Consider the following 27,704-nt stretch of genomic DNA (forward strand, 5'->3'; position numbering starts at 1 on the left):
TCCTTCTGCCGCAAGAACGGCATCTACACACGGTCAGTCGCCGCCGCCGCCGCCGCAGCTTTATTGTGTGTACCCGGCTGATTGTGTTGCCTTTATCTGCTGTTTGCAGGAAGGGTTTTCCACCTCTTGAGAAGTGTTGCTCGCTCGGTCCCGTCTCCAGTTCCCACTCACTATTCCGTCCGCCGCTTGTGATCCTGACAGGAATTATTAATGCCGCCGCGTCGCGCGCTTCCGCCTCCTTCCCTCCGACTCAACAGTCTGTCAGCCTTGAGATGAGACGCCGTGCTTGGAGAAAGAGCGGCCGTCTGATTAGACCCTCACCCCCCAGCTCCAAACCCTCCCAACTCCCCTTCCACTCCCACCTCTGCTGTTTGTATGCGGCGTTGGTGGCGCGGCAACAATTTACAGAATGGACCAGCAACAATACCGGCTCGTTAGCATTCATGAGCCTTCTGGCTGCTCTCTTTTGTCTGTCCATCACCACTTTTCAGCAGGAAAAAGGAGCCGGTGCTCGTGGGTCAAAGCCAGCCATTTTCACCTGGACCTGAGCCAAGAGTGTTTTTTTTTCTCCTGACTGTGCACATCCCAGCGAGATGATCACAAAGTGCAAATACCGAGAGGACGTGTCCGCCTGGCCGTCAGCGGTTGGCTCAGCGCTAAGGCTAGTGTAAACATTAGATAAGCGTGAATATTTTGTGCAGAGAGGCTGGTTACACATTTAGAGGCCGGACAGATGGTCCCATGTACAGTCGGCGTTGGGTTGGGGTTGGAAGTCTGCCCAAAAAAGAACATAAAACGAAAGGAATGCAAGGGCAGAAGGGTTATATTCGCTCTTTGCTGACGCTAATATGCTACATGTTTATTTTGGGTCTAATATTAGCTCTATAAGTTTCCCTACTTCCTTGATAATGTTACAAGCTTGATGCTCTGCTCTTTAGACTACCAGTATACTACTTCATACTATCAGCTCTTTGCTAACACTATGATGCTACATGGTCTTTGCTAAGAGTAATATGCTGGCGCTAATATGCTACATGTTTATTTTGAGTCTCTTTAAAAAGTTTTCCTACCAAGCTACGTGCTCTGCTCCTTAGACGACCAGTATGCTACTTAACACTATCAGCTCTTTGCTAACACTATGATACTACATGCTCTTTGTAATGTGCTGTTTGTTTATATTAACTCTATATCTTGACAGCTCCTTTCTCTAACGGTGAGATAAACATGAGAAAGTCGATATTTCAGGGGAAGTTGTTGCACGTCTACAGACCCAATGGATGGTCACATGCTTGCGCGAGGCGGGGGTTTGAAAGTTCAGCCTGTTTTTGTCAGTTTTTGCACAGTGCCGGGTGGAATGTGCAAGAAGAAAAAAAAGAAGCAAAAGCGGATGTGTTAAAGGCAGCTGAGAATCGGCTGTTTTCTCCTTGACCAAGGAGGCCGAGAGGAGTTGGGCAGCGGGGGGGATCAAAGGGCCCTGAGTGGCTCTCTCTCCCCCCCCCCGACTTTGAAGAGCTCCAATCTGCTAGCGTGCTCTTTGCTAATGATCTGTGGACTGAGGAGGACGAGTGGGAGGGCTCCCTGTGGGATATTTTAAAGGGCGAGGGGAGAAGAGGGATGAATGAGACTGATAAGAGCCGGGCGAAGAAATACAGTGCTCCTAAATAATTCACCGCTCCCCGACAGCGATGCGATCGGCCGCAGGACCCGCGGCCCCTTCTTCCTCTCAGCGTCTCCCTCGACCTTGTCCGAGATGGGACGAGGTGTCTGTTTCATTGTTTTTTGTTGTTGTTGTTGTTTTCCCTTCTCTCGCTTTAACTTCCTGAAAACCTGAAAAAAAAAGTCGCACCGCCGCTCACCATGTCATCTCGTCTTATTTTTTTATCTCCAGAGGTTTAGCCCCCACGCGCACCTCATTAATTCTTATTTCAGGGCACATCATGCTTATCTACTATGTGCACCTGCCGCCGCTGTGCCGTCTCCCCTGCAACTTTAGTTCTCCATTTAAAAGACCCCATTTGCAGTGATTTTTTTTCCCACCTTTTTTTGTTATATCTCCATCCTTTGTCCCCTCCGGCTAAGCCGCCCTACATGAATGACGATCCTGCTTGACTCTTCAGGTCTTTGGAAATGGACATGTTTAGCCCTGTGTTTACAGCCTCCTGCCAAAACACAATGTTATCCCCAGCCAGGTGGCCGCAGAGCGGTGTCACCTGCCTAGAGGAGTTGGCCTGGTAGAGGTAGAGGGAGAGGTGTTGGCGCTCTTTGTGACTTCACAAAGGGGATTCATCTCTGGAGCTATATCCATTAAGACGTATTGGATGGATGGATGCTCTCTTGACAATGACAGCAAAGGCTTCTGATTCTGTTCCTGATTCTGATCTGCACATGATTGCTATTAAGTACACGTAAAGTTCATTTTTCTGGAAGCACACCGCATGCCGGATTGTACATAAATATATTGGACCTGTGATACTGGAATGTATTTGTTGAGTGACAGGTTGATGTCATTGATTGAAAACGTTGCTCGCGTGAACTTCACATGACGTGAGACCTTCAGGACTCCACGACTCGGCCACTTTAACGGCCTCCGGTATCTTTAAATGGAGCCGGTTGTCCTTGAGACGCGCCGCGCGCTCCCCTGAGCTGATCAGCAGGCCGATGCAGAGGTCGCGGTCCCTGTGACCGTCTGGATTGGCTCTCAGCAGACCTGGAATGCTGCGGCAGTCATTACCGCAGCAGAAGCAGGAGTTTGAAAAGAAGATATATATATATATAAATAATTGCCTGGGCAGATGTTTTTTCTCCTCTCCACTTTACCGACCTAATGGCCGCGTCGGAAAGGAAGTCCTTTTTTTCTTTTTTCCTTGACCCCCGCTAATCAAAGAGCTGGAGAGTCTCCCTGTGAGCTGAAGCATACTGCAGGAGGCCCTCCAACTCCAACTACGACTCCAACTACGACTCCGAGTCCGACTCCGGGGCTCGGAGTGCACGGTCGCTCAGCGCTAATCACCACAAAGAACCTTTTTCGCTACGCCGCCGCCGCTGCTGCGTCTCCGTCCTGTCTGGTCACCTCATGACAGCCGAGGTCATGGAGCCGAACCCAGGCAAAGCTGGGCGCTCTGCAGAGATCAGACGGCGATCAGAATTTGACCAATTATCAACCCCTCTCCAGCTCCGCTCGCAGAGCCGCTTCTTTTTTGTCTTTTCTTTTCATTTCTTCCCCCCAGAAACGCGCAATAATTACCCGCCCTGCGTCAAGCTGTAATTTTCATTTTCATAATCGATGAGGCTGCGGCTCTGCAGAGCGCCACAAAGTGTTTTGCGGGCCTTTAATTAGTCATGCGAGCATCGTCGGCCGCAAACTACCGACTTCTCTGTCAGTGTTAACAGAGACCGCGGTGTCAGGAAGCAGAAAAACACTCCTATGAAATTCCTCTGATCCCTCCCCCCCCCCTTTCAGCTTCTTCCTCTTTGGCCTCCAGCGTCTCACAGTCACGTCTCCCCTTCCCCCCCCATCCGTCCCGCCAGGTCGCCGCCGCGGCCCAGCCCAGGGAGCCTCCACTACTCAGACGAGGACGTGAGCACCAAGTACAACGACCTGATCCCGGCGGAGAGCAGCAGCCTGACCGAGAAGCCCTCCGAGATATCCGACTCGCAGGTGAGCGCTAATCCTCGTCCTCTCCCACTCGGGATTTGACGATGAACTTCAATTAAAACGTAAAAAAGAAAAGTTAAACAAGAAAGAAACTCAACTGTGTGAATTTCACACGGGGGAGACAAATCCTCCGGGGGCGGAAAGTCAGAATCTCTCCAAACTCTTTCTTCCAACTTTCTTCCTTTGTTTTTTTTTTTTCCCCCACCGCTGCCCACCTGATAACCTCCTTCGTCTTTGCTGCCTTCATTCAGCGCAGATCCAAAACTCGATATGTTTTTCATTTTAGATACAACCTCCGAGGTTTAAAGACCTAGTGCAGGGGTCCCCAAACTACGGCCCGCGGGCCACATCCGGCCCGCTGCGTGTCTCTGCCCGGCCCGCGTGAAGGCAGTCATAACACCCCCCCCCGCCACGTAACTTTGCCGACACGTAGCGTAGCGTAGCGCGACAGCGTTCCCCCACTCAACAAAGACGTTAGCGCTATAATTCCAACCAGTCCAACACCACTTTTTCTCACTTGAAAAAAACAACACATCCACACACACACACACACACACACACACATGCGTTTGCAGCTTTAGTTCACGGCAACCGCTGCCCTTTAAATGTCACACGTGGCCCCTTTAAACACGGACGGCGACGAGGACGAGCTCTGAATGGAATTAAGTGGTGACTGACATCCAGGAAGCTCATGGGAAGGAAGCGCCGGACACGTTCTCATGTCTCTTTATTAATTCTCCCCCCCGAGAGGAAGGAAATGTTGCGTTAATCTGAGCTTGTCATATTGCCGCTGGAGCTGCTCCACTGTGCGTGTGTGTGTGTGTGTGTGTGTGTGCGTGTGTGTTTGTAGAAGGGGGGGGACATCCGGTGATTAGACGGCGTAGGCTAGGAGTGAGGAACGGCGGAGGAGCAGCTCGCAGCCAGATTGTGAACATCTGTCTTCCCACAGCGAGCGGCGCTGGGTCCCCGCCGGCCAATTTATCTGCTACCTGCACAGTCAAAACATTGTTCAACCCGGTCTGAGCAAACACGGCTCCCGTGGGAGGCACAACCCATGTTGTTCTCCCCCAGCACCAACACCCAACCTCTGTTTACCTGCCACTTGTCCAAACAGCCAGTCTGCCGAGCCGCCGCCGCATCTCGATAGAGACGTGCTAGTGGGAGCCTGTCGGCGCTCCCCAACCCCCCCCCCCCCCCCCCCTCTTTTCTTTTAGTTTGTTCATTCTGTCCATGCTGGCGCTCCCACTGCTGCTTGTGATGCCGAGGGTGTTATTCTATTTATTTTATTTATTCCCTTTTTTTCCCTTTAAGAGTTCCTCGGCCGGATCCAGTGGCAGGATTCACTCAAACACACAATCACATTTTACGACTGGTGGGACACTGAAAAGCAAATCAATCCTGAAAACAGTGTTTCTGTGTCCGGTCTCGCATGCAACACACTTGTGAACCTGTCTCTCAAAGTCTCAATAGACTCAACACATTCAGACGACTCAGCACTGTGCAGGTTCCACATTGGCCTGTCAGTCTTTCTATCTATCATATGTCTATCTATCTATCTATCATATATCTATCTATTTATCTGTCATATATCTATTTGTCTATCTAGCTAGCTATCATATATCTAGATATCTGTCTATCTATCTATCTATCTATCTATCATATGTCTGCTATCTATAAATCTATGTGTCTATCTATCTATCATATATCTGTCTATCATCTATCTATCATATATCTATGTGTCTATCTATCTATCTATCTATCTAGCTATCTATTTATCTATCTAGCTATCTATTTATCTATCTAGCTATCTACCTATCATACTGTATATCTAGCTGTCTATCTACCATGTCTTTTTCCATCTACCTATCATATATCTATCTGTATATATATCTATCTATCATATGTCTATCTATCTGTCTGTCTCATCATTTTATCTATCTGTTTATCAATCTATTGCTGACATTCATCGGTTGATTACTCTCTCCCCTGGTCAGGCTTTCCAGCACACCTGTGCACTATTCAGCCCATAACAATAGAAAAAGCAACATAGACAACAGTTCACACAAACAATATTAAAACCCGGCTAATTACACGTCAACCCATAATTAGAGTAATTACCCTGCGTCTGTGCAGTTGCTGTTATTTTCCCCCCTCCTCTGACTCTCTCCCCTCCTCCTCCTGCTCCCCCCCGGCTCCTGCTCCCCCCTCCTCCTGCTCCCTCCTCCTCCTCTCCTGCAGGGCAGCGACAGCGAGTACGAGATGGACCAGAGCCGGCAGAAGACGCACTCCTTCGTCAACCACTACATCAGCGACCCCACCTACTACAACTCGTGGCGGCGGCAGCAGAAGGGCGTGTCCCGCCCGCCGGCCTACGGCTACTCGCAGGCCGAGCCGCTGGTGGAGCAGGAGTCCCGCCCGCACCCGCCGCCCATCCCCCCGCTGCCCCCGCTGCTGCCCCAGAGCGCCCCCTCCCCGCAGCTCCAGGGCCAGCCGGGCCAGCAGCCGGGCCAGCAGCCGGGCCAGGGCACCCTGTTCAGGTCGAAGGGGAGCCGGACTCCCACCCCTTCGCTGCTGTCCTCGGAGCCCCCCAGCCAGCACAGCACCCTGTACCGGCCCCCCAGCAGCCTGGGCTGCGCGGCGCAGCAGCAGGCCCCCACCGCTGGCTTCTCCTCTTTTGTTTGACCCTCCCATCACAGCAGCACCCCGAGGATGAGTCTTTATTTTCCTCTTCTCCCTTTTTTGTTTTGTTGTTGATTTACTTGTTTTTTGATATTTTTTTTCTCCCTTTCTTGACTGCTTTTTCCCCCCCTCCTCCCTCCCTGACATACTTGTCACTCGCTACCGCAGCGTCGCTAAGTCATCCTTTTCTCCTCGGCGAAGAGCGCGTGCGTACGTGCGCAAGTGCGTGCATGCGGCTGTGTGCAGAGCGTGCGCTCGCTCCGTCTCTGTGACGTGCGTTCTAATGAAAAGACAATCATTTGGGAGTTTCTGCTACTAAGTTGCTTTAAGTACATTTATCCCGAAAGGCGCAGCCGTGTAAACAAGGAGGAACGGGACCCGAGGTCTCGACGAAAAGAAAAAAAAAAAACTTGTTTTCAAGAAGAAAAAAAGTACATAAAGGAAAAAAAACACTGTATTATTATTGTTTATTATGAGAGCTTTATGGGGGGGGGGGGGGGAGCAACTGCCGCAGTAGAGTGAGGACGGCTTGGCGTGCTTAGACTGTACGACGGGAGGGAAACAAAACAACTCTGATGGAAGTCACGTGACTTTTTTTTTTCTGTTTTATTTTCGGGACAAAGAACAAAAGCGACGGCGAGGACTCGGACTTGAAGAGAGGAACTCCGTGTCCCTCAGCTGCCTTTGAGTTTCTCGCCCCTGCCGGAACTACATTCTGTGTTTACTGTACGTTACTCGTCTCCTCTTGTTTACCGGAAAGTATTTATATCCACATTTCCAAAAAGATATATATATATATATTAAAAAAAAAAACAACAACAACGCTTGTGACAGTGGTATGAATCACATCGAACAAACAAGAAGAAAAAAAAAAAAAAGAAAAAAGCATCGTGGCACCTTTCTAGTCGTCTGGGGGTCGTCTGGGGGTTGTGTGGCGCTGGCTCGTGTCCGTGGATGTGTACGAGCTACGACTTTGCTTTTCTTTTACTCTGCGGATGCTACTGAGGACTTAAAGCACAAAGCATTGGTTCAGAAATCTGAGCAAGCAGATCGCGACAAAATTCACCAATCACCAAATTGTGGAGATGAAAAGCATCATTTTTTTTTTTTGTGGGCTGTGTAAACTACTGCAAGACATCTAATGTCATTTGTACAACAGTGATCAAGATGAAATCTTTCTGATTTTTTTTTTCTTTTTGGGGGGGGGGGGGTAAAAACTAATCAGTTGCACCTGAACGGGAACTGTGAGCAACGCTAAAAAGAGAAAAACAGTTTTCAGCCGACAGCCACGACACTGTACATGGATGTGAGATTTTTTTTTCTTTTCTTTCTCGTGTGCGCACTCAACGTGTCCATGTGTGATGACTGCACCCGTGATCTTAATGCCCGCACACGCCGCACACGGCCACACATTGCACGTGACGACGAGCTGTTTTTTGTTTTTGTTGGGTTTTTCTTTTCTACCGGACTTTTTGAATCTGCTGGATCGAAACTTCTTTTTTTCTCAGTTGCTGTGCTGGAGGTTGAACTATTAGTGTACAAACATAGACTGCTGGTCCAGAATATCATCTGTCGAATTTCCCAATGTGCACTGTAATACATCATTGAGTAAACATTATGGATCTATTCATGGTAGCTCTCTGAAATAAATTATTCTATTTTGTAATGGCCTGTCGTTGTTCTTTGAACGCTTTGTAATGACGCAACAGAGTTGCACTCCCAGCAACCACTGGTGTAATTTAGGGGCCGTTTACACGGAGACAAATTTTTTTGGAACCGCACATTTTCAAAACCGCACTCCCAAAAAAAAAACTTGTTTGCGCTGTTACGCTGGAGACGACTGAGAACGATGTAGTACCTATGCCGGGCCTGGTGTGGCACCGTAGTTAACAACATTAGTACCACCCATCACAGGAAGAAAGGTCGCTGGTGAAAAGGCGGTGTAGATAAACAACAAAGTTGAACTTCTGCTTCGAGTTACTTTAGAACACGAGGCCTTAAAAGGTCCATGTTATAAAATTGACTGGGAGTCGTTCCGGTAAAAAAAAAAAGTTTGCTAACAGTTTTGTCATTTAGGTGCATTTCAAAAAAAGATCGGTTTGCGTTCACCCTGTGGAGCGTTTTCAAAAAAGTGTGGTTTCGGTGAAAACGCCGGATTTGTGTGAACCCAAGGCCGAACCGCATAAATATTTGTGCATTTTCAGAGAAACCCGTATTCGTGTAAACAGCCCCTCGGTGTTGGACATCGATGGATTGTTGGAACATCACACATTAAACACTTGATTTCAGGTTGGAATAAAATGGCTACACACACACACACACACACACACACACACACAGGTGGTGCTTCAAGAGCACGAGACGAAGGTTTCACCCAGACACCGCCAGGCCCTCCTGACACGCTGGTGCAGGCAAAGTGGTTTTCGGTGACACTTGATCCCAGAGTGGTAGAAGGTATAATTGGGATGCACAAGAGCATGAGGGGGGGAGAATTTGAAGAAGAACCTGATCCGGTGCAAGCATGCTGAAAAGCCCGGGGAGAGGAGAGGAGAGAGAGTGTGTGTGTGTCTAATCTCCTTATTTCAGGCTGGAAAAACATTGATCTCCTGCTGCCGAGGGATTGGCTTTGAAAGGTTTTAAGGGCGGCTGGTGGTGGTGGTGGTGGTGGTGGTGGAGGGTTGGTGAGGGTGCGTATTGCACCTTTCTTTAAAGAACGTCCCACCGGAACAACGGCGTCGCCACACGGTTTGGTTTTGCAGAAGAGGATGGATGACACCATGCTTAATTGTCCATTATGCAAATCAGCCCATTTTTCTTGAAAAACAATAAAGCACTGAAGTCTGCAGAGGGGAGATCACTTATTTAAAATCCCATGTATTTTATGGCCCCACTTTCATATACAGTACATATATGTATATATATGTATATATATATGTATGTTGTTGTTTTTTTCCGTGCAATTGGGATTCACTTTTGGGGAAAAAACTAAACATAACACAGAACATAGCACTTTGCAGAACTTTAAACTGTGTTTTGTAACCCTGAGACACACGGACCCGGCCTCACATTAACAAATGAGTTATTTAATTCTCTCATGATTTAACGTGTCCTAGTTCAGGATTGGCCCACGGGATTGACTTGCATGGAATACATGCATCGTAATTCTGACTGTCTGCTGGAGAAAAAAAACCCATCAGAGGCGCTTTTGTGTTGTGTGTCTGCCCGGCGACTTCAGATTAAGGACGGAATGGTGACAGCTGATGGTTTGAGGACGACGTGATGATTGAGATGAGACGATTTCTGTGTTTAGCGTTTGGAGGCATTAATCTCAAACAGAGTAACCATCAACCAGCGCCGCTGACAGACTCGATGCAAATTTGCAATTAATCAGAGCAAAAGTGCACAGGCCTCTCTTATTTTTTATGCGCTTTGAAGACATGATGTAAAATTAAACATAAGATTGGCTAATCACACGATTGGTGTCGATCTGAGGCAAGCCTGAGCACTAAAACCAGATCTGGAGATGAAAGTGGGTCCTCGCAGGCTGCTGCTGGTGCAACATCCTCTCTCTCCCTCTCCATCCTTTCGCCTCTCTAAATCACTGGATTCGCCCCACACACTTTGGAAACCATGTCTTTATGCAACTACTGCTTCTCCATGCAAATTGCGAGTAGATTAGCTCATGGCTTGAGAAGACGCACGGCGGTTGTGGGAGGTTCTGGACGACCCTTGTGTAGGGTCCCTGAAGAAACCTCGGCCGCTCGTCCCTGGAGACTTTCTGCAGAGCAGAAGTTAAAATCACGGCCGGAGGAAAGGGGCAGATGGTGCAATGATACGATTCACTGGATGAGAAAAGCTTCTCTTTTTCAGTGGTGGGCAATAGACTTTTTTCTTACTTTCACTTAAACCATTTCTTTTTTTTACCTGAGCGATGGATGGAAGACAAATACTGATTTTTAGAGGATTTACAGGCCCAGTGAGTAAAATTTGAGTTGATGGGGAATTCTTTTTTTTTTTTTTTAATCGCGAGTATACCCTTTTAGTATAGAATTCATTGGCAATATGTTAAGCTTTTACCAATATTACAATCATAAATTAAGCCCAATTCTACACGCTGGACCTTTAAATTCCTTTTCTTTTTCTTGCTTTGCTCAAAAGCGCGATGAACAGCAACAACCAGTTTGTGTGAGAATGGAAAGCAAAGTGATGGAGTCGGCTTTCAGGCCACAAATGGGTCAAACATATGGAATTTTAAGGGGGTAAAAAAAAAATAAAAAGCTCGTTCCGGCACAAAAGGCCACCGCAGTCACTCCCTCATCGTGAAGGATCCTGCTCGACTGCTGGGACAGACAGACAGACAGACAGGGAGCCAGTGCTGGGAGAAGAGCCAGAGGCAGGAAATAACTCTGGCTCGGTGTGACGGACGCTCTCTCTCTCCGCCGCGCTCGGCTCATAAATGACAAGACCCGGGGAGGGAACAAAGAGGGAGAGACATTTTATCCAGGTAGCGGCGGAAAAGTGGCTTTTTGCCCTTTGATAATTAGCAATCGTTCACACAGAATCCCCTCCCTGTCTGGGACGCGGGGCGCTACTGTAGCTGCCTGCAGCCCATTTCCATTTCAAAGGCTCTGCGCTGACTGACGGGCAGCCAACAACAAAAGGCCAGTTAATCAACCTGGAATACACAAGGTCAAAGACGGAGGACGGCGCCTGGCTCAGAGGAGCGTGATCGGAGGGAATGAGAGGCACGAAGCTCCAGTATATTAGCGCACACACACACACACACACACACACACACACACACACACACACACACACACACACACACAAACACACAGGGACGCACGCACAAAACGAGTATCTTGTAACTGTGAAAGTGTGAAAAACTGAATGTTATCATCCAAATGAGCAGGCTGCTGCTATGTTCTGTTCGGCTCCCTTCAGCTCCAACACCTTCTGTCGTTTTAGAACACATTATTATTTCATTTCATCTTACACCTAAAACTCGACTTGTCTGCCACTCTAAGCAACATGGCCGTTTTAAGATAAAAATTTTTTACCACTGCCTTTGGCAACACAGTGATAGTTCTTCCTCTTACTGCATTAAAAACCAGAGAAAGGACGCTAGTTTTTCCCAAAATCCATTTGGCAGTATTTTCTGTATCCATCTGTGAAAGTGTATTTGTGTAAGCACAAAAGGCATTTTAGAGTTGGTAGAAATTGTATTAACTTTAGCATTTCGTGTGAGCTATGTTTGCAGTCACTTCCTGTTCCCCCCCTCTCTGTTTTTCCTCTTTGTTTCTGCAATGGAACAACAACAGCCTCTTACATCAAATAAAAATGAAAAAGAGCAACTGCTGGATTTAGCTTCCTGGACAAAGTCAGGCCTTGTGGTTGCACATGATGGGAAGGCGAGGAAACAAGGCAGCCATCATCATCATCATCATCATCATCATCATTATCATCATCATCACCATCAATCATCATCATCATCGTCAATCATCAGTCATCAGGAAACAGTGAGTTACCAGCATCTTGTGTGACATCACTGTGGGATCCCAGGTGTGCATAGCAGCCACACTGTAAAATATAGAACAAACAGACGTATGATGGACTTTTCTGTTGTTGAGGCCATAAGTGTGACGTGCTGTCATAAAACACAACGTGGCACCAGCAATGTTTGACGTCTACACATCAAATCCCACTTCCTTGTTTCGCGAGGCCGTCTACGGCGGCCGAGAAGCCAGGATGTGTGCGGCCTGTGTCTTTAAGGAGCAGCGTGAAGTGGGCGTGGCCAAAGCTTACAACCGAGGCAGGAGGCGCCGTGCGGAGTTGTTGCGCTCCAGATCGGCGGCACCGCTGCGGAGGATGCGCTCACGCCAGCAGCCATTCACGGGCTGAAAACAGGAGGAGAAGAAGAAGACGAAGAAGACACAAAAAAAGGGGGGGAGGAAGAAATCCGGTCGGCTCGGCGCGGAAACTGGGATCTAGCGGCTCCTTCCGCCTGATGAACGCGGCCCTCATTGTCAACCTGCTGCCGGGGGGCTCGGAGGGCTGGAGGGCTGCAGGGGGGCCCTAAAAAAAAAAAAAAAAGGAAAAGTGAAACCTCGGCTTTCATGAATGGGGATGCTCGGTGAGTAGCGAGGCGCTCTGTTTGTCTGCGGCTTTGCGCGTGAAACTTGCACGCGAGTAGACGCAGGTAACGCATGCACGTGTTTTTATGTTCATATGAAGCAGAGCAGAGCAGAGCAGCTGACTCAGTGGTGGGCTGCTGCTGCTGCTGCTGCTGCTGCCTGCTGCCACTCATTGTTCTCCTGCCAGCGACCCGCCCCGAATCACTGCTCCATTGTTGGGGGCCGCTGGGAGAGGAGGAGAGCTGTCAAGTGCGCAGCAGAAATATTCATTATAGTCCCTGACGTAGTTCTTGTTCTTGTCCATGTCCATGTCCATGTCCTCGTTCTACTTTAAACCTCCCCCAGTCCTGCTTTGCTAGTGTGGAGGAGTCTCTCTGTTAAGCCATTGGTGTGCAGGCCTCAGCCCTCATCAGTAGGTCTGCATTAGTTGAACGTGGAGCTTCTCATGGATGATTCCCCTCCACGTCTTTGTGCTCTGCTTCCCCACTGAGTGGCTCAGTAACAGTATCAGCTCTAAACCATTACCAAAATAAAATTAAGTAGGTCGATCATGTGCCCCGGATGACTGTGGTTTGCAGGCACCGCCGTGAAACACCCCCTCAGGTTTCGCTCTGTCTTGAGTTTTTGTTGCATTAGCTTCATTTTTTTTTTTGTGTGTGTGTGTGTGTGTGTGTGTATGTGTGTGTGTTTGTGGGTGGTGGCAGATTGCATTGTCGAATATTAACTTTGTGGCCTGCGTTGCATGTGATGCCAGGCCTCTTCCTGTTTGGACTCCTGATAAGTTTGCTTTGCTATTGGGGCTGAGTTCACTGACTGCTGGGATGATAGTAAGGTGGTGGTGGTGGGGGGGGGGGGGGTTGCCTGTGTCTGTGTGTTGAGCCTTGTGTCCACGGGAGCCAATCACTGGCACCCTGATAAGACCATTGTGAGGAGATAACGCCATCAGGTGTCTCCGCTTTCGAGGCAAAACCTGGGTGGCTTCCTTGCTCGTTGGTTTGTTTGCTCTTTTATTCTATATTTTTTTGCAACGTGACATTCGACCCTCTCTTCTTCTCCAACACACACAAACACACACAAACTGTGTGGCTGTCAACACGTCGCGCTCCGAGGCCTCCACGACTCGGCCCCGGGTTGAAAACCTCAGCGACTTGCGTCACGGCCTGTTTGCTCAGCTCCTCTCGGCGCGCCGGCTCTGCCCTCTACTTTGCCACCACTCGCCAATTACGACGCATCTAATTGGCTGCAGGAGACGTGTGTTTAGCGCCCGGAGGTGAAAGTTATGTCGGCTGTTTTCCCGGCGAGGTGCCAAAGTCGTCTCGTGCTCGGGAGCAAATTAGCAAGTGTTGGCACCGCAGCCTGGCATTTTCAAAGTGTTGCTACCCAAAGTTTTTACTTTATTTTATTTCATTTTTTTTTTTTTCATTGTTAAAAAAAATAATAAAACCTGGATGGTTTTTCTTCTTTGTAGCCAGTCAGTGGGAAGTTGTGCATCCTTGTTTGAACATGTCTGCAGTTTGTTCACTTGTTGGAGACTCTGTGTGTGTATGTGTGTGTGTGTGTGTGTGTGTGTCGGTTTGGTTGCTCGGCCCCCTTTGCATTCCAGGAAATACCAATATAAACTGTTATTTTTTCCCCCTGCAGCGCCTCCCAGGATGGTGAGAGTCGGCCGCCGACTCGTATTATTACAGAGAAACTGCGTCGCATCTTTTTAGAACAAGTAACATGTTGGTTTTGTTGCCATTGCGCTCGGCTCCCGGCCGCAGGCATGCAAACGCCGGGCCGTAAATCCCCGTCGGCTCCACCAGAGAAAGCCGCCGCCGCCGCCTCTCCGTGAAACCAAATGAGTTTTTTCGGTGTTTTTAGCCGCGGCGACGTTTTCTGTCACCACTCGTTTTTTGTTTTTTTTCTCCTCCCTTTATGACCGCTTTGTCAAATCCCGACATTCTGAGGTCGTCTCAAATGTCAATGTTTGTTCCTGCGCCTTTTGTCCGGCGTACAATGACCCGGCCCACCAAGTCGCGGGAAATGTTTGTTCTGTTTTCTTGTTTGTTTGCTATTTTCTAAACGACCTTGTTTCCTCATCAGTGCCCGGGTGGGTGGATTTTTTTTTTTTTTTAGCCGTTTCTGTGTGGTTGGGCCTTGTTGGGTTTTTATTTTAATGGAAGTCCTGGGAAACTGGTAGAATCAGAAAACTTCACTTTTCTTGTACCTTGTAGACAGGAAATTGCATTTTCTTTTTCTTATCGCCATTTGTTTTACACCATCTTGCGTGTGTGACGTTTGTCGATTTGACCTTATCTCTAAAAAACAATACACAATAAATGTCAGGCGTGAGCAAACTAGTGCTGGTTTCCAGGTTTTGCCTCTTTTGTAGCTGCAGTCGCTCCACATTTTCAGATAAATGTGCGTCCACTCCCGCCATGCTGCTCGGCAGCATTTTCTTCTTTCAGTTTCTGACCTTTTCCGTACCTGCATTAGGAAGTGGCTCGACGTCGCTCCGCAACATCAGCGCCGACGTTCTTCAGGCTTTCCGATTGGCCAACTTGTCCTGACCATCAGAGGCAACATCGCCACCTTTTGGCTGGAGGTGCACTTGACGCCACGTGTGGATGAGACGAATTTCAAATGCCGTCGGCGGGTGGAGGGATTGTTTTTTTATCACCACCAGCTGGTTGTGCTTGTGTACCTGGTCTGAGCGGAGCTGATGACCAAGCAGGCTGTGACACTCGTAACAAGGCCGTTATTTGTTTTTGAAACCTACGTGGCACACGGGCCGTAATCAGGAAATAATTTGCAGTTGCACAGTGGAAAACATTGAAATCTTTCACCACCTGATGGCCGCCCTTCCGCCTTCGCTCCTTCGCCTTTCGTTGCCGTCGCGACCCTGTAATTATGCTCATTCTCGCACTTTGAAGCCGCATTCTTGAAATCCCGTAATTTTCCCTGGGTTCTTTCCACTCGAGAGTTTTGAAAGAAGAAAAAGAAAAAGTAACTTCACACATCCACCCTGCAGCTCTTAAAATATACCTGCTTGGGTTTGAACCAGTGGCTGTGACACGGATACCTGAGCCCCAGGCTGCGAATGCTGCCAGGAGAAGTGACTTGAGAGTGTGTGTGTGTGTGTGTATGTGTGTGTGTGTTTGGTTACAGCTATAATTAAGAATCCAGCGAGCCCGAGGCACTCCGTGTCCCGGTGCTCCGCTGGGTCCGGGGGCCTCGCCGCCGCTTATTAAAGCTGGAAGCGCTGATGGAGATGCGGCTTGTTTGTTTGCTCACCCTCGCTGGTGGCAGGCGGCCCAGTCCGCTCGGTGGGGGGGGAGGGGGGCAGGAAGGGCAGGAGGGCCAAGCGGGTTTCCGGAGCGATGGCAGTCGCCGTCGTGGTCTCTCTCTCCTCTGCCCTTCCGGCCGACTCGGACACGTGAGTGGCTGCCGCCACGTGCGGCTTCCTGCCGGCTAATTGCTGAGGTGGTGCTGCGGCCTGTTAATTGTCCTCAGATGGAGCTGATACAGAGTGCGTCTCCTCCCACCAGGCCTCAGCTGGATGAGGATATTGAGGAGTGGTGGGAGGAGGGGTGTTTCCCATTATGGGAAAACCATTCAGATTAACGAGTGGTTGTTTTTTTTGAGGGGCGTTAACCTGGCCGTGGCCCCTCCCAGCCCGTCTGGCACTCTAGTTCACCCTGTTAAACTGAGCGGAGTTTTTTTTTTAACGCTAACTCACACTCGAGAAAACCAAATTATTGCCTTAGTCCGATTATAGCTGTGTTTCCATTACCCCGAAAACTGCGCGAAACCTAAACATTGCAATAAAAAACTTGTCATGGAAACACGTAAACTTGGAAAAACCTCTCAAATAAGGCTTTTTATGCTCTCATGAGGTGGTTTTTCAGACGTTTTGACCGGTACGGACATTACACCGGTGTTGTACCGCGCTTCTGTTTTTTTGTTATTGTGCGACGACGGAGGTGAACCGGTAATTAACACGCTGAAAAGACTCATATCACCCCCTAGTGTTGGGGAGGAGGACACGTTCTTGTCAATAATCTGATTTTCTCAGCTGCATGCAACTGATTAGACGAGGAAACCGAATTTTGAGCATTGCTCAAAAGCCGTGCTTGTAAACGTAGTCAGTGTTTCCCACATGGTTTCTGGAGACTATTTTGTATATATTTAATTCAAGTGTGTCAACCTGGTGAACTTTGAGCACCAAAATATGACATTTCAGTTCATAGGAAACCTTAACGATATTGAAGTTGATGCCACAACAGAAGAGTCATGCAAGATGTTGTTATATGAAACATTTTTTTGAAAAGATGAAAACAAAAGCACAATGCTCAGCTTGTTAATGATTCAGTTCTCTCTCTGTGGGCGCCATAGTCTGGCTACTGTATGGGAAGCACTGCAAACTTTCCCTTTAACTACACCAGACGTGTTTGCACCCGGCAGCAGTGTGGACGGACGATTTAAAAGAGGGCGTTTCAAATGCACAAAGATGATGTTTATCCGGCCCGTCCAGCCCCACGGGAGACTGCCCCCCCCAGTCCCCCCGCTTCTTTCTTCTTCCCTGAATGCACCGAGCGCGGCGTCGGGTTCCGCCGTTTGTGGGGCGACCATAAAAGCCTTCGGTTCCCTTCAAAGAGGGCGGGAGTAAAGAGCCGAGTGTCCGGGGGGCAGCGTTGACTGGCTGTACTTGTGAAAGAGACGAGTCATCGCCGCTCGGGTATCGGAGGTCAGGCCGGTGAGCGTGGAGCCGGCTCGCCGCGGGGCTCCGGCCTCTCACCCACATCCTTTTCATCGGCCGTCACGGCTCTTCTTTTTTTTCTGAAAGCGACCGTCCCCTGCACTCATCCCGCTCGCTGTCTCCCCATCAGTCCTCCTCCTCCTCTACCTCCCTCTCATCTCCAGCTCTCTAGTCTCTCCGTTGCATCGAGTTGCACTGATTTTTGTAGAATTTACTGTCTGTTTCATTTGCCACTTCGGTCAGTGTTATTTTTAAAAACGCCAAGCGTCGAGCTCCCGCGGGTTTTTGTTCTTCCAGTCTGAGCCGCTTCTTTTTCCTCGTTCAGATACCACCCCCCCCACCTTGTACCTCACGCTGATCTGAGGATAGCATCAGATTTAGCACTCGCACTGATACGAGTGCCAATTCAAAAGACCTACAGGCATTTTTTATTAGCGGCGAAGCTCAAACAATCTGTCGCGCTTTGATCTCCAGCAGGCAGAGGGGTCCTGCTGGCTGAGGTGCGACATTAGCACAACAGAGCGCCTCGCAGCAGCTTGCCAGGTATGAGAGGGAGCAGCAGAAAGCCAAACAGAGAGAGAGAGAAAGAAAGAAAGAAAGAAAGAAAGAAAAAACACCCGTGCGGGAGTTTTTTCCTTCACTTTGGCTGTCAGGGTTTGAGAGACGCAGAGATTTCAGCCTTTTTTTACCTCCTCGTTCCTGCACCAAGAAGCGCCGCTCCTGGATTGCGATTGATTCCTATTAACACGGAGCAGCTTCGCCTTCAACATTTTGATAGCAACAAAAATAGTCAGTCAGTTTTTTTCCATTCACTGTTTCCTTTTGTCTGATGGAGGCATCTTCAGACTCTGCTACAGTCACTGGTGACATGCAGTGAACCTTCTTAATGGCTTTTCGTGACAGATAGATGTACAAAAATTTGCCCTTTTTTTAAAAAAAAATTTTGGATGCCTTTCAAAAGTATATAGGAAAACGAATGTACAGCTTTTGGCAGGAAATGACAACGTGGGTAGCGAAAATAGAGCGACTTCCTCCACTAGCGATGCCTAACGGTGCTCTTGCAACAGACCATTTGCTCCGTAACCACACTGACGCATCACTTGTGAACACACTTGTTCACACAAGTGACTAAACGGTAAAAAGGGCCTGACGGCCACTCAGCTCATTCGGATACATGGACGCCTGCCAGAGTCCAAGATGGCGGCCCATTCATTTCAATGAAGTTACTCACCCAGTGCATATGCCGAAAACGTTTTTGACTTCTGCATTAATTGGCCCATAGACCATGCGCAGTAGTGTCACATCCCATCGTGCCTCTGTCACTCACATGATCTGTTTCTGCTCAAAGGTCTTTAGAGTCTGCAGGACCTGAAATTGGGAGGAGGAGGAAGAGGAGCAGAACCGTTTCGATGCGTCTTTGACGTCAAACTGCAAAATTTGGGCGGAGCCTCACAGCATCGAGCGCGTGGCCAAACATGTTGTCGCCTCAACTAGTTTTTAAAAGACAAATATTTTTTTTTTTCCTCCCAGGGCCGTCTTCCAGTCGTGTGTTTGGTGTGTGGCCTTATTCAAAAATCAATACTTTCAGCTCTGGCGTCTATCTGATGATATGAAAGGGGCTAAATGTGAGGATTATCATCTATCGTTTTTATTAAAAGAAAATAAAGACACAAAGCTTCCATTAAATCGCCGACTTATCAGCTTTAAAAAATCTGTCATTTCATCTCTATTCAGGCGCCTACACACACACACAGACACACACACACACACACTCACTCGCAGTCCAAGGTTGGCCCCTTTCTGATGCTTTGCAATTTTACCAACACATTCTGGATTTGCTCTGCTTTTTTATTTTCAGACCACAGAGGATTTACACTTTGATCAAAATGGGCCCTGGGCTTTTTTCCCCCTCCGCTGTGTCGGGAGCTGCGCTGCTGGAAAATAGGAGGGTGGGGAAGTTTCCCCTCTCACTCCCCGCAGGTCAACAACAGCAAACTGCATGCCGAGGCCTAAACAGCCACAAAGGTTACACTAACGACCCCGAGAGGAATCTATTTGCTTTTAATGTTTTGCCTTTTCATTTGTTTAGTTTTTTATGTGGTGCCGCCGTGTTCTCTGTATTATCTCGGAGGACAGCATTCAGCTCCCCGCCTGCTCTCCGGCTGCTCTCTGGCTGCTCCCTTGCTGCTCTCTGGCTGCGTGATTGAGAGCTAATGTGATTTCCGCTGTCTGTCCTTGGGCTGCTGCTTTTTTTCCTCCTTCCTCTTCCAAATGACATATTCAGTCCCTGGTAAAGCGCGGCAGATAGTTATCGTCGGCGGGGGTCCATTTGTCTGCTTAATTACTGCAACATGCACGCATGAAGTGGGTCCGCCCCTGCACCCCTGGGGGGAAAAAAAAGAGTGGCGGGAATGGTTTTTAACTCTTCTCCAAACGGTCAAACCATCGGTTTTCTCAAAAGACTCGCGACCCTGAGTTTTATTTCTGCGCACAGATTTTTTTTTTTTGGTTCGTGTCTTCCCACCCCGGGGTCATGTGATCCCCCATCCAGGTCAGTGGCTTCTAATGAGGCGGACACAAAACCTTCCCCGACACCGCCGCCACTGACTGCACCATTCTCCCTCCCCCCCCACACACACACACGCAGGCAAGCTGGACAAATTGGGCACAAATAAGACGCATCAATACTCAATTAGGGGAACGGCTCATCACTCATGCCTGAGAAATGCGCCTGGTGACGTTTGCGCCAGAGAATCGACAGGAAGCGAGAATTTACTGCAGCCCTGAACACACACAGACGCACACACACACACACACACACACACACACACACACACACACACACACACACACACAGACTGGAGGGAGGTGAGGCAAACATTTCATTTCCGTCTAATGTTTAACGATGGCTTATACGAGTGTGTAAATTCACCCCTCTGATGTTTGGCCCCTCCCCCTCTAGTTTTTTTTTCTCTTTTGCTGTAAAACTGCAGTGATTTAACAGGTCGCTCCAGCTCATTTTCCTCCACCGCAGCGCTGAGAAATGACTGAGGAACTGGAAAACACTCCTGGGTGTGTTTACTCCCGGGTTGCACCTGATTTAGTGCAGCCATTTTTTTTTTTTTGTTTTGCTTTGTGTGTTTTGTTTTCTACCGCATTGCATCGAAACTTTTCCTGCTGAGGAGGAAGAAGTAGTAGAAGATGAAGGTCGTGTTTATCAGCCCGCCTCCAAAGTCACGGCTCTGATTGAGGAACCTCCTTCAAGTGTTTTAGGCTGTGAATGGCTGAGTGAAGGTACTGAGTAGTTTGCCGGTGCGTCGCGGAGCGGAGCGGCGTTCCCATGACTGGAATGATCCGGTGTGTCAGGAAGACGCAGCTTTGGAAGACTTCCCAGTGCGCTCGGGTTCAAGGCTGCTGTCAGCTGAGAAATTCCACGCTGGGCCGAGTCATCGGGCCTGTAGGTCGCCGGCGTGTCCACTTCACTTCGCTCCAGTCGAGTTCGGGCTGCTTTCTTTTCTCTTTTTTTCTTCCTCCTCCGTCAAACTGAAACGCCGCACATGTGACCCCCCATTCCAGTCTGCGTCCGTCCCAAATTCTGCATCTCCACCGGGATTTCTCCTCTCTCTCTCACTCTCTCTCTCTCTCTCTCTCTCTCTCTCTCTCTCTCTCTCTCTACGGCCGCAGCCAGACCCCAAGTGTTGTGAAAGTCTGTTTATAAAGTCAATCCCAGCGCCGTGACCCCGTCGTTCCCACGCTTACTGTGTCCTTCTCAGGCCCCCATCACCCGCCCCCTGCACTGTCACCCCCCTCCCACCTCCTCTCAGCATCACGTGTACGCCCACCCGTGCAAAGATGGGCGGAAGGCTGAAGATGTGGAGGCCTGGTTTTGTGCTCCTCCTCCTCCTCCTCCTCCTCCTCCTGAAGGCACAAAACTTCTAGGGCCAATTTAGATGCAGCTGATGTGTCCTGGCACCGGCCGGCCGTGGAGCTCCTTCACATTGATCCTGGCCTGAGGGTGGCAGAGACCCTCCACCGTTACACCCCATCCCCCCCCCCCACCCCCCACTCCCTTTTGTTTCTTCCGCTAGTTGTTTTTTCCCCCCTCCTCCCTCCTCCCTCGCCTGTTTTCTCTGCGCCACCCAGAAGCGAGCGCTCGGACAAAAAAACAAAGCAAAACTCACACAAAACGTTGTTTTTCTGCCCGGGCGCCAGTTATTTTTCCATCGTTATTTCCCAGAAAACAAAACAAAAAAATGCGCGGCGAATCAATAATACATGTTTCTGCAAAAGAAGAACTTTCGCCTTCTGGTTTATTTAGGAACCGAAAAAAAGAAAAATACAAAAGAAAAATGTGGAGTTCAAGGAAAGTTTTCACGCCGTGTCAGAACTTCAGCCAGAGCTGCTCCGCTGCTACACACATTCTGTTGTTCTCCTCCTCTGTTAACGTAAGCCGGAGTCGGCGTAAACTAAGAAGGAGGCTCCGATAGAGCAGCGTTCCTTGGGAGGCTGTGCTGGTGCTGGTGCTGGTGCTGGTGTTGGTGTGAGACCGCCGAGCCTCCCCGCAGGCCCCAGACGGAGAAGCGCTGTTGCTTCGACGTCGTGGCGGCGCCCGTTTCCACGGCAACGGAAGCAGGTGAGGGCACGACAGGAAGGAGCGGAAGAGACTCAGCTGGTTGAAGACGGCGCAAAGAACAAGGTCACTGCACTCGGAAGTCTGCAGAGTTTAAACAGGGCGGCGAGGCACCTGGTGTCACAGAGTCCCGTGTGTGCGTGTGTGTGTGTGTGTGTGTGTGTGTGTGTGTGTGTGTGTGTGTGTGTGTGTGTGTGTGTGTGTGTGTGTGTGTGTGTGTGTGTGTGTGTGTGTAAACACCCCACCGCAGGATTTTCCCGCCTTGGAGTCACGGAGGTGCACGTGTTGCAGAAAAGCGCCCACACTTCATTCCGCAGACCACCCCGACTGTTCGCCCTCAACCAAACCCCCACTCCCCCCCTTTTTTTTTTCATGTGTGCGTGCGTGCGTGCGTGTGTTCATACGGAGAGATCTGCCACTAATGAGAGGACCTGAGGTGGCGGCGGCGGCGGCAGCAGCAGCAGCAGGGACCAGCTGGCAGCCAGCAGTGAGGTTTCCTCTGTCGAGACGCTGCGTTTCAGTTCTGCATATTTGCTGTCAGCTGCCACTCACCGTTTCAAACCGCCGTTACAGGAGCAGCTCTGACTTCTAAGGAGAAGGAGAAAAAAAAAGAGCTGTGGGAAAAAAAAAAATCTGCTCAGCACTCATTTGAAATGAATTTCAAATGAATAAAAATACCATTTATTTATTTATTTGTTTGTTTGTTTATTTATGCATTCAATATGGACTCCAGCTGAGCATGCTTCACGATACCAAAGAAGCTGAAGAGCTACAGAGAATAGTATATTTAACCCTGTGTTTATAGCTGCCCAGCAAAAACACTCAATTGTGGTTTATTAATTAATGAATTAATTAATTTATTCATCTTGGACTCCAGTCTTGCATGCTTCACGATCCCAAAGAAGCTGAAGCGCTGCAGAACGTATTTAGCCCCGTGTTTACAGCCACCAAACAAAAACACCCAATTGTGGCTTCCTTTTCAAACCGATGCCGTGTTGGACCTTCCACATGTTTGGTAGACGGCCAACAAAAAAGTAGGAGACAAACACACGTGGCTGGAAGTGTTGTCACTGAAGCGGGTCAGGCTCCAGTGGTGTATGTGACATCACAAAGGGCTGATTGACAGAACAGAGTGTTTGAGCATGCACATTCTCGAAAGGGGCGCTGAGCAACTGAAGTAAAGGAGGAAGTTTTCTCATGTGGTCCGACTGGAGTGTTACGCCGATGATTCTGTTCGGCTGTTTTTGGGTCCTTTGAAAAGGTCCAGTCGCCACAAACGCATCAACAACACAATGTTTTCAGTTTAATTACAGTGCAGTGTTGACGCCAGCCGTCCATCCGTCCGTCCGCGCCGCTCCGACTTCCCCGGCTGAGATGCGGCTGAAGTGCCGGTGCTCGTTATGGTGCTGCATAATTGATAGCTCGGGCAATTAGCGCAACGTCTGAAGTTCCACAGTGTTGTTATTTGAGGGGGGATTAACAAAGCCGAACGTGAGCGCAGCCTGCTGGAAGGCAGTCGGATGGCTACGGGCCGCTCTTATTGGATTTGTCTGTTTTTAACGCGGCTAATTGGCGAAGAGGGGCCACAGAGGGCATGTTCGGGGGTTCATATGTAGTTTCAAGTCAGTTTTATTTTGCTGTTCATCATCTCGGGGCAGATTTGTTGACTTAAAATGCCGTATTTAATTAAAAGACCGCATTTGAAAAAAAGAAATCCAAGTCGAGTTCAAACGTTCCTGCCATTTAAAACCATCTTCTTCTTGCTTTTTTTTCCAGGTTCCCAGGCTGACTGAGTGCCTTTGAGGAGCGCCAGCCTTCCACTCCGAGACAGCCCAGATCTGGAGGCTCCTTTTTTCCCTTATAGCCTCCTTCTACTTTGAACTCCGTCTTTGTGCGTTCAAAAAAAAAAAAACAAACCCCAGCCCAGTCAGTCACTCGCTCGGCCGCCATGCCCATCCTCAAGCAGCTGGTGTCCGGCGCTAACGCCAAGCGCCGCTCCCGCATGGACCTGACCCGGGAGATGATCAGCGCCCCGCTGGGCGACTTCCGCCACACCATGCACGTGGGCCGCAGCGGCGACGCCTTCGGCGACACCTCCTTCCTGGCCACGCGCTCGGGGGAGCCGCCCGAGAGCGCCTCCTACCCCAGCTCGCCACGGCCCAGCCTGCTGTCGCGCACCTTCCGGAGCAGCAAGCGCTCGCAGTCGGTGACCCGGGTGGACCAGCAGCTGCTGACGCCCTCCGGCTCCGCCCCCTACGTGAAGAACGCCATGTCGCTGCCCTTCCTGGGCGACGGGGACGCTGCCGCTGCCTCGCTAACCGCCAGCCTGACCTCCAGCCCCTGTAAGACGCACGAGCTGGACGAGCTGGACGGCGGCGGTGGCGGCGCCCGCTTCCTGGAGCTGCAGGAGAGGAGCTTCGGCGAGCTGACAGAGCTGCCCGAGAGCTCCAACCACGTCCACCACCACGGCGGCGGAATGAAGCACGCCGAGTCGGTCATGTCCTTCCACGTGGACCTGGGCCCGTCCATGCTGGGCGACATCCTGGGGGTGATGGAGAAGGAGGACGACGACCTGGGCTACGAGGAGGGCAAGAGCAGCGAGGGCCACGCCGAGGAGGAGGAAGAGGAGAAGGAGGAAGAAGAAGAAGAGGAAGGGGCTGCGAAAATGGCTGAGCTGCAGTTGCGGGGCGGCTCGGCCCGTCCCCCCGCCACCCCCGCCCAGCCGGGCCGCGAGGAGGAAGAGGAGGAAGAGGAAGAGGAGCTCGGGCCCGCCCGGCGCCCGCAGCTCCTGGACGACAGCTGCTCCGTCTCCAGCTGCGGCTCGGCACCGCCGCCGCCGGATGACAAGCTGGCGGGCGGCCAGACATACGTCGGCGACACGGACAGCGCCACCTTCAGCGCACCGCCGCCGGAGGAGGAGGAGGAGGAGAGGGAGGAGGAGCAGCAGCAGCAGGAGGAGGAGGAGGAGGAGAGCCACTTCTCCTCCTTCCTGGAGGACGAAGACGACGAGATCCGCGTGTGAGATTTGATGAGATGAGAATTAATAAGTGAATAAATAAGTGCTAAAGTTGGAGGGAGGGAGTGAGGGATGGATGAGGGAGGGTTGGCGGGTGGGAAGAAAGGAGTGAGAGGAGTGAGTCCCCGGACGGATGTGCACTTGAAGTGTGAGCGACTTTGACTCTGACAATGGAAGGCGGCGGCGACGGCGGCCCGAACCTCCGTGTTGTCGGCGGAGCCTTGTCCTCCCGCTGCCTCGCTGCCACTCCAGCCGTCAAATCCAGTCTCGTCCGGTTTGAAGCGACGCCGACACGGACAGGCGGCCGCTTTTTTTATTGTTTTTGAGGGGGCGAAAAAAGAGACATGGGACATTCCAGAAGTTGGTGGTGGTGATGGGGGGGGGGGGTGATGGGGCAGGGGGGGGACGAAAAAGAAAAAAAAAAAACACTTTCCATCACTAAAATCCTGCTTCACGCTTTCTCTCGCCTGATGTGTCACATGAGCTCTTTTCTTCTCGTCTGATTGGCCTCTTTTCTTTTCTTTTTTTTTTTTTCTAGTTGGACTGAACTGCAGACATAAGCCCCCCGACACCCCCCCTCCCTCACCCCCTCCCCCAACCCGGGGTCACTGCTGTGGCTTCTTCTCACAGTTTGTGTTTGGCTTCAGACTGAACCTCCCCTCATTCAGCCGCCGTGCTGTAGATTTTTTCACCCTTACGCAACTCAGGGTCCTTCTGATGCACCCCCCGCCCCCCAAACTCCAACCAAAAACTCTCTTGTGTTTCTAAATTTTCTCGGCGTGAGCTTTCGAGAGCAGCAGCAGCAGCAGCAGCAGCAGCAGCAGCAGCAGGTGGTTTTTTTTGGTCTGGTCTTATTTCGTTGTTTCAAGCGGATCCCTGCGCTGCTGCAGGAAGTGGCTGCACACCACACAGCGTCCGTTAGGTCCCTGCGCCTGCGTTGAAGCCGCAAGGCGTTTTAAAAAAAAACAAACACTTCCTCCCTCCCTCCCTCTCTTCCTTCCTTCCTTCCTTCCTTCATTGTTTTCCTCTGCAGACGTGAGCGGCTGCAGCCTGAACCGTATTGACTCTCGTTAGTCCCGCCTTAATGTACGTAACGTGAAGACAATTAGCACCAGCGCTCACGGAGCAGCGCTGCAGGCCAACTGAGATGTTGTAGCGTTGGAAAGGGAAAAAAAAAAGAAGAGGAAAATAAAATCAGCGCACCGACAGGCATAATTAGAGCAGACACTACGGCTAATTGCTGTTTATTCTTGTATTTTTGTTCTTGGCATCTTAAGAGAAATATTTGCCGTGTCTTTTTTTTTTTCTCCCTCTGTGGGTGAAAGTGGGCCAGGCTGCCGCAGCGACGGGGCGGCGTCGCCACCACCACCAGCGCTGCCGTCGCCACCACCACCAGCGCTGCCGTCGCCGCCACCGCCGCCTCTGCCTCGCTTTAAAGAAAGGAAGCGGGGAGCTGTTTTTAATGCAAGTTGCGTGGCGGTTGCAGCTCCACTGTATCTCTTGCATCATTAAGAGCCGCGGCCCCGCGATGCACCGAGGCACAGTTGCGCCGATTGATTCCCCTGCCTTAACTGAAGCTGACATGCGTGCCAAATCATAATTTCAGAGCCAAAAAAAAGAAAGAGGAGAAGAAGGAGAAGAAGAAGGAGAGGGTTAAAAAAAAAAACCCATTGCTGCCGTTGGTGATGTTCACTTCAGGGAGGGTTTGTCAGATCTGATCAGGGGGCCGACTTCACTCTCGGCTCCTATAGGTTAGAAAAATGATACAGAGGGAAGGCTTGGAAGGAGATGAGAGAATAGAACTGCATTAACTAGATTTATAAGTCTTTTCAATAATTCAAACACTACATAATATATTCAGGTGATTTCTAATAATTCTCTGTGAATTGGGGGGGGTGTCGGGTGTCCTTGTGCCCTTAAATGTGTCACACTGTCCGTTCTGCCTTACTGGTGTCTACTTCACTGCTCCTTGTATTTTCCAGAATAACCTCTATTTTTCAATAAAAGAAACTTGAACATTTCCTTTTTTTTCCTCTCTTTTTTGTAAAAAAAATAATAATAAATAAAGAATACTCTCTCAGTGGCACTTTTTTGTTGCCCGGGGTGGTGGCAGTGGTGCTTGGTGGGGGGGCTGACGAGATGGTTCTCAATCAGCAGCATTAGCGGAGGAATTCCTCAAGCACCTCCTCCGTTTCCTGTTGCCGCCTGTTAGATCTCCCAGCGCAGGGAGGAAGGGAGGAAGGAAGGGAGGAAGCAATCGAGGCCGAGTTGAACTGGAGTGTTCGCTGTGAATGAACTGATGACTCGTGTGTGTGTGTGTGTGTGTGTGTGTGTGTGTGTGTGTGTGTGTGTGTGTGTGTGTGTGTGTGTGTGTGTGTGTGTGTGTGTGTGTGTGTGTGAGAGGGCGATGCAGGGAGGTGGTGACTCTGCAGCCCAGTCCGCTCGTCATTGTGTCGACCGCACTTCGGCTCCTCCAGGCTCTCTGCTGCCCTCTAGGGGCGTTTGGGCGGTTCACGTCCGAGTTCGACGCAAAATACCAAACAAAACCAAAAAAAAAAAAAAAAAAAAAAAAAAAAAAATCAACAGGAACAGCCCCTGTTCCGACTCCCTCAATCCAATTTCTCACCTCTGACGTCCCGAGATGTTAAATCTCCTTCCACTTCGGGCTGCTCGGCCGCCGCAGGACTGGAGCGAAGTCATTATTCTTGCAAAAAAAAGAAAAAAAAAAAGAAGCCAGGCCACTTATATTGATTGTCATGGTCAATACAAACCATGGGGGTATTGATTTCGACGCTGTATGAAGTCATTACTCTTTCTTTTTTTTTTTTAAAGGAATTGTTTGGCTCTTT

General features: G+C 49.9%; 2 protein-coding genes across 2 annotated transcripts; both read left to right on the forward strand.

Moving 5' to 3' along the window:
* Positions 1–6: 6 nt before the first annotated feature.
* LOC142892976 (protein sidekick-2-like) lies at positions 7–7,131 on the forward strand. The gene is made up of 3 exons (XM_076033154.1): positions 7–32; positions 3,529–3,658; positions 5,894–7,131. The coding sequence occupies exon 3, from the start codon at positions 5,915–5,917 to the stop codon at positions 6,335–6,337; it is 423 nt and encodes a 140-aa protein (XP_075889269.1). The 5' UTR covers positions 7–32; positions 3,529–3,658; positions 5,894–5,914; the 3' UTR covers positions 6,338–7,131.
* A 5,014-nt stretch (positions 7,132–12,145) lies between these two features.
* Positions 12,146–26,876, forward strand: cdc42ep4a (CDC42 effector protein (Rho GTPase binding) 4a). Its single transcript, XM_076033072.1, has 2 exons — positions 12,146–12,467; positions 23,616–26,876. Exon 2 carries the CDS (start codon positions 23,788–23,790, stop codon positions 24,859–24,861), a length of 1,074 nt encoding a protein of 357 aa, XP_075889187.1. The 5' UTR covers positions 12,146–12,467; positions 23,616–23,787; the 3' UTR covers positions 24,862–26,876.
* The last annotated feature ends 828 nt before the right edge of the window (positions 26,877–27,704 follow it).

Source organism: Nelusetta ayraudi, unplaced genomic scaffold, assembly GCF_046127955.1.
Source record: "Nelusetta ayraudi isolate G7.1 ecotype Tasmania unplaced genomic scaffold, CSIRO-AGI_Nayr_v1 ptg000040l, whole genome shotgun sequence".
Taxonomy (NCBI): domain Eukaryota; kingdom Metazoa; phylum Chordata; class Actinopteri; order Tetraodontiformes; family Monacanthidae; genus Nelusetta; species Nelusetta ayraudi.